Source organism: Musca domestica, unplaced genomic scaffold (genome assembly GCF_030504385.1).
Source record: "Musca domestica strain aabys unplaced genomic scaffold, Musca_domestica.polishedcontigs.V.1.1 2, whole genome shotgun sequence".
Classification (NCBI taxonomy): Eukaryota; Metazoa; Arthropoda; class Insecta; order Diptera; family Muscidae; genus Musca; species Musca domestica.
This window is the reverse complement of record NW_026712249.1, coordinates 11371687-11379131: the sequence shown is the minus strand read 5'-3', so window position 1 is coordinate 11379131 and position 7445 is coordinate 11371687. Positions and strand designations below refer to the sequence as shown.

The 7445-nt window shown below is 38.2% G+C and overlaps 1 protein-coding gene across 1 annotated transcript in view; it reads left to right on the top strand.

Annotated features, from left to right (window-relative positions):
- The first annotated feature begins 3171 nt into the window (after window positions 1–3171).
- Window positions 3172–7445, top strand: part of LOC101889409 (coactosin-like protein) — a 61570-nt gene continuing 57296 nt past the window's right edge. The window contains exon 1 of the mRNA XM_005181831.4: window positions 3172–3691. Coding sequence (XP_005181888.1) covers window positions 3629–3691 — 63 coding nt within the window. The 5' untranslated portion in view covers window positions 3172–3628. The remainder of the gene's footprint in view (window positions 3692–7445) is intronic.

Below are 7445 nucleotides of genomic sequence, written 5' to 3'. Positions count from 1 at the left end.
GGGGAGGAAGCGAGAATATGTTTTTAATGCATGCTCTTTTCTTGTGTTGTTATTGTTTTTGCGAATACAAAAACGAAATGATAGTTTTTAGTGTCTTTTTTGAGTTTGCAAAAAATTTTCTTGTGCAGATAAATACAACTTTTGTAACCAAATTAAAAAAAAATACCAAATTTTCGAGGCAGGAATGTCCAATGTGCAGCTATCGATTGGGCACTTAAATACAATTCAAATAAAGGGATTCAGAAAAAAATGGCATAAAAAAGTTTTTTGGTCTGCAAAGGCCAATGCGCAGCTAATGTTGATGCAGGTAAATAGAAACCACTGTATTATTAAATGGGTGTTACAGGAAAACGTGAATCATTATAGACACTGTTCTGGAGGCGGAACCCATTACAAACTCTAAGTACCGAATTTTTAACAATTCTGTTAGAAAATGTGATCTAAATCGTCAAAATACCGAATATCGTTAGGTACAGTTACATTTTCAAAAACAGGAGTTATAACTCCGATGACCAAAAGTTTTATGTGGTTTCATAGATATGTTTATACCCTCAGTCATATGGCTACAGGGATATTTATCATTTGATACGGTCAAAAAGTGGCTCAACGAAATAACGGTTCTACACCCTAGGTCTTTTTGGACCAAATCCGTTTCAGGACATTTGGAGTTAATCTAGGGGTGCAAACAACAAGAACAAGAAAGGATCTCTAAAATTTTGCAAACTTTGCAAATACTTATATTTTCATCAGTGCTAAATCTGGTGTAAAAATCGACAGTATCAGCTGACCCCATCTGGTACCTCCCCCACAAAGGATCAAAATTTGAAATATTTAAAACTCTCATAAAATGAGAATCAAGCATTCGATTCCTTTCAAACTCGGCACAGCCTGATGTTTCTATTAACACAAGGTCTTTTATTAAGATGGGATATATCGGCCCACTCCTTCTGGCACCAACCCCACAATGGGGTTAACTATTTGAAGAACAAAATGCTCCCTAAATGCAAAACAATCATCAGCATGGAGGTTATACGAAGACGTGGACCTGCATACAAAAATGTTTGTCATAGGCTGCAGTAAACATTACGAACTTCAAATACCAAATTTACCAAAATTTTAGAATAAGTTTAGATTTTTTCGAATTGTTCACCTTTGGCACGAATTATGAGCTTTAAACGGCCAATGAATCCGTCCCACGCTGCCCGAATGTCGCTCTGTGGTATTTTGGCCCATTCTCGGCGAAGCGCTTGCTTGAGATGATCGACATTTTGGTATTTTGCCAACCTTGCTTTCCAAAATACTCCAGACACAATAGTCCAACGAATTGGTATCCGGTGATTGTGGTGACCATTGTGCGCTGGAAATGAAACGAGGAACCTCATTTTGTAACCATGCTTAGGTGACGCGTGCTGAGTCCAGTTGGATTTTTCACGGTCTGCCGCCAAAATGTTTGCGTGCCCAATGCTTTAATATACCCTCCAGAATATTTTCGCGATAATATTCGGCATTTATTCTGATGCCACTGTCAATTAACACGAGCGGAGAGCGACCATCCACAGTTATGGAGGTCCACACCATCACCAGGCCGGCTTGAGGCCGAGCTCATTTCTCAATATTTGCCGAATGGAATATTCCGATATGTTCAGCTCACAATCCATTTTTTAGCCACTGCGACGCGGGTTTCGATCAAGTCGCTTCTTTACTTTTCGAACCATTTCTGCTGTTGTTGTTGTTTTCTTCCGTCCACTTCCTTGACGTTGGGCTACGCTACCAATATCACGGTAAAAAGCGATGGTACGAGACACAAAAGATTTATTCACATTTAAATGTTGGAGTGCTCTAATGATAGCCACTTGTGGTTTTCTAGCCAAATATAAAGAAATCACACTACCACGCTTGAATTCCATCACGAATAACTTTTTTTCTGGAAAATTCTCACCAAAATGCTTTTTTTACGTTTGTAAACAATATAATGAGCTGTCACTGGAATCATGTTAACAGCTGTCGGAGGAGTGGCTTGGAAATGACAGAAGTCTGAAGTTGATTGCAGTTTTTTAATCTCACCGTGTATACCCTCCATACTATGGTTGAAGGTTTAGAAAAATGCGCACTACTGATACATACCGACCTTAGGAGCATTTAAGGTGGAAGTACATAAAGAGTTTTTTTACTGACTTAAGTCATCGGCTTCGTAGAAGAGCAAAGGAGTTTAAGGTTGACTTATTTCAATTTTGGCCCGTTATTGATACGTGTTTATCCTACGCTTCTTTGTTCTTTTCCAAAGGGTTTATGTATTCTCACCTTATTTCCCCATTTATTTTTACTGCAGTTTCCCCGGTGGCAACACCATTGCACCAGCATAACTTCCCCAATTGGAAAAAAATCTCCCAGAGAGAATTCTATCTTGGAGTTACAAAAAGTGACACACACGCACATATACCATGCTTTCCATTGCAAATGCGTATAGTGGACAACAAACATGTTGCAATTTGTGATTACCTCGAGAGACAGAGAGAGAGAGTAGCAGCAGAGAGTACTGTTCACTTACTCCCCAATTAATGTTAAAAATACATATTCGTATCTCTGCCCAAATGAATGCAGTGGCCGGTCATGTTATCATTTCCATCGTCAACAAGATACCTTTCTCTGACAATGCAATGTGGCTCCACAACTCACTGTTAAACGATTCATGTTGGGGGTCTCTGTTGACGTTGATGCGCTGCGGCGCTGCTGCCGCCGTCTCTGTTAACAAAATTTTGAGTTGTAGACAGAGACACTCCGTTTATAGTCATTTCAAATTTTTGAACATTTATTCGTGAGTAGCAATCGAACGGAACGGACGTGCTTAACGCGTAAAAATCAACTGACGATTTTAAAACTCCACTCCTTTGTAACCAAAAAAAAAAAATTTATCAGACAAAAAACATTTTTGATATATAGTTTCCTTTTTTCATTCATATATATATATAAAAAACAAAAGGTGTGTGAAAAAATATTAGAAAAAAACTCAAAAGAATTTAACAAAATTGAAATTAAATTGATTTTATACATTTTGCCCCCCTTTGGAAATAGTGTTTGCCTTACGACTGACTTCCTTGTCTGGCTATTGAAGTGTATCTCTTTTTTGTATCTCCTCTTTGGTGCAAAAGAAACAACTACTTTAAGAACAAAAAGCAACATATCAAAGAACAAAAAAATATAGAAAAAATAATAAAATCAATATCCCCCTCAAAGAAAAAACAATTAAACATAAAAAAAAATCCCCTCGCTTCATTCAACAACAAAAGTCACCATCACATCATCATCGTCATCTTCAACTATCATCCATCCATCCAGCTATCCATCAATTGCCTGGTCCAAAGCTAAACCGGCATTGTAACAATACCCTCCTCCTCCTTCCTTCCAGCAGAACCAGAACAACGAAAAAGAACAATAAAAAAATAATAAAACCGAAAAGAAAAGAAATCAGAACGTGTGGCAGCATCACGACGAGCAACAAACAAAAAGGAAAAGATCAACACGCAAAACTAATCGCTGACTTCAAGTGAACTTCAAACTCTACAGCTCATCGAAACCAAATCCCAGTCCAACACCACCACACACAGAAAGAATCAGAACCAAAACCAAGATGTCAGACGGTATTGAAGTTGAGCAAATGCCTGAAATTGTTGAGACCAGCAAACCGAGAAGGGTAAGTAAGTCGAGAGTGTTTTGGGATTCTTTCTTTCTTCCTTACGCTTCTTTCATATTCTTATTCTTCTTCTACAAATTCTTCTCAATACAAGTTTTTAGCATTCACACAAACACATATACTCATACTCTCAGCTATTTTACATCAATGCACTTAAATAAATATATATTTTTAAAATTCAAAAGAGATATTGTTCTTTATACACACATACATACATACATACACATGTACTTATATAGCCTACTCCACCACCTCCTTCGGCCCAGCCATGTTCCACTTTCCATACATATCGAACTCACTTGCTGCTACACACATGCACACACTCGTCATCGATGTCGCCGCCGTCGTCGTCGTCGTCGTGCCCATATGCAAGGCAGGCACTTGTGTGTTGATGGCATATTCTACTTGAGCGAACTCCTCGCCCAAGTACTAGTTGTATTTGTTGTTGTCCGCAAAATACCCTTGCATGCCCTAACACCACACACACTCACCACTACTCTTATGCCAGATGCATTTTGAGAGCAAGAGATTTGGGGATTTTTATGTACAAGAGCATCGTTGTTGAGAGGCATACTATTCTGTCAGAAAGTTAAGATTTAATGAAAATAAAGATTTTTTATTTCGGAAAACAGGACAAGTGAAACTATTTGGAAAAATGACATTGCTATTCGAATTCTAAAATTTTATTTGAAAAATTATTTTTAACAAAAATGTAACAAAATTCTTCAAGAAAAAAATTAAAAGGTATTTCCCTGGGTGAAATTCTAGCGACAATCTTCTGGAAAGATATTTTGTGTCCCCATGTTTGTAAGGCACCAAAAAGACCTGTTTTAAAGGATTTCAAACAAATTTCCTTAAACACTGACATATATAACCTATTTTCAATACGAAACAGTTCAGTAGTAATAAACGGCGAAATTTCGAAATTCGGCCATTTTTTGCCTCTTTCAAACTCTTCGAGTTAAGAGGTGTACCATATTCTTAGAATCATAGTGGGCAGAATATTTTAATCCAACGTGATGACATGTTAGGGGGGAGAGGGGTTTGAAGAAAAAGGTCTAAATGGCCCTTTTAAAGACTCGACTAAGGGTTAATTTGTGTTAAAAAATATTCTACGAATTTTTGCCAGTAACACATTACCAAGGCACTATTATTTTCGAATATTTTCAAAAATGCAAAAAAAAAGACGAAACTTCACCACCCTATTTAGGTTGCCTCCCGATGTACATTTTTAAAACACCGATACATGTGTCTCATATTTCGAACTCTACTTTCATGATCTTTTCGTATTTTTTATACCACCTCCACCATAGTATGGAGGATATAATAAGTTTGTCATTCCGTTTCTAACACCTCAAAATATACATTTTAGACCCCACGAAGTGTATATATTCTTGATCAGCATAAAATTCTATGTCGATTTAGCGATGTCCCTCCCTCTTGTGGAAATCACTCCGACTTCCGAACGAAATGTAGTAGGTCGATAAAATTTTACTCAAATGTATATTATGTCCGCAGGACTTTCGGTATTGAAAATGGGCCATGTATGTCCATGTTTTGGCATAGCCCCCATATAATGGTACCTCCCTATTTTCGATATTTAGATGATTTACGTGACATTATTCACCGGAATTGTTTCAAATTTGGCATTTGAAGTTCGTAATGGATACTACAGCCTAAGACAGAAAATTGTCTGTGCGGGTCCACGTCTTTGTATAGTCTCCATATAATGGTACAGGGTTGCCCATATTCGACGGACCCATCTGGCAACGCCATAACTTTTGACAGAGATGTCACATCGCTTAATGGCATACCGCGTTTGAAGCGTCAGTCCAAGCAGATTTTTACCATGAACCAATACACGCCACGCGAGCTCTCTGAAATAGTTGAAATTTACATTCAACAGAAAAAGTCAATTCTGAAAACTCAACGTGCTTTTAAAACATTAAAAAATGTGAGAAGTGCGCCTTCTAAGAACACCATTATGCGTTTATACGAAACATTTTCGACTGGTAAGGCTCTTTCTAATCCGAAGAGGTCATATAAAAGTCGACCAAGGCGATCGGCCGAGAATATCGCTGCCGTACGAGCCATTGTTGAGAGGTCCCCAAGAACATCCCAAAAATGCCGTTCTCAGCAGTTGGGCATGGCTCGGTCCACTTTACAACGGATTATTCGCATTGATTTGCATTTGTTCCCGTACAAAATTCAATTGACGCAAAGAATGTTGCCTGCGGACAAGCCTCGTCGATTGGAATGGGCCCAAAGAGTCATGGGTCCGTCGAATATGGGCAACCCTGTATATCCGAATAATCGGTAATTCGATGATTTTAGCGACATTACTCACCGGATTTTTTTCATATTTGGTATTTGAATTTCGTAATGGAGATTCAGGCCTTCGTATAGCCACCATATAACGGCACCTCCTGATTTTCGATATTTTGATGATTTTAGCGACATTATTCGCCGGAATTATTTCAAAGCTGGTGTTTGATGTTCGTAAAGGGTACTACAGCCTATGACAACATTTCGTAAGCAGGTCCACGACTTCAATTTTTTTTCGAATTTTTCAAGTTCCTTCCAAGTGGTGGAGGATATTAAAATTTCGGCCCGGCCGAGCTTAGTTGCTGTTTTACTTCTTTTTTTTTTCAATTATTTTTTCTGTTGGACAGTGTAAAAATTAAAAGTACCGTGACGAGGACAAGTGAAGAGAGCAATTTTGAACCATAAATTACGGAGAGTTTTCAAATCCTCTCTGGAGAAATTTCTCTCAGAAAGAATTAGTACGAATAAATTTTAGACAAGTTAAAAAATATCAATTGGTATTGCAGACAGATGTATACCCTCAGCCCATGTTCGATTATTGTGTGTAATTTGAAAAGAACCGGATGGTTATTTCGGATTTTATTATCGTTTTGGTTATTCAACATTTTGACCCTTTGTGGGGAAGGTACCAGAAGGAATGGTCCGATCTCCACCATCTTTATAACAGATCTTGTGTTGGTAGAAATATTGAGATGTGCCAAGTCTGAATGGAATCGGATGTTTATTTCGCATTTTAGAAGCTTCAGGGATATTCAAAATTTGACCCTTTGTGAGGGAGGTACCAGATGGAGTAGTCCCATCTCTATCATCTTTATAACAGATCTTGTATTGATGGAAATATGGTCTGGATGGAATGGGATGAACTTTTCGAGTTTTATGAACTGCTTGGTTACCCAAAAAATGTGACCCTTTGTGGGGGAGGTACCAGAAGCAGTGGACCCACATATCCCATCTTCACACCAAACCTTGGGTAAATAAAAATATTGTTATGTCTGCAATTCAAAGACAATCGGACTCTTACATTACATATTATAAGGGTTATAATTATTCAAAATTTTGACCCCCTTGTGGAGGATGCACTTGATTGAGTGGACCCATATTGTCCATTTTCGCACCTAATGTAGCAAAATCGGATTATCTTTTCTCTTTCTGTGCATTTCTTTTTTTTCTGCCTTTGTTGGCTGAACGCGATCTAAGTTTGATAATAATATTACGATGTACCAAGTTTGGACGAAATCGGATAATCCCTTCGAGAGTTATCGTGTGCACCAGCCACACAGACAGACGAACACCGCTAATTCGATTCCAAATGGCCTGAAACGGATTTGGTCCAAAGAGACCTAGGGCCTAAAACCGTTTTTTCAATGAGCCACGTTTTGGCCGCATCAAATGATATATATATCCTCTGTAGCCATCTGAGGCTGAGGGC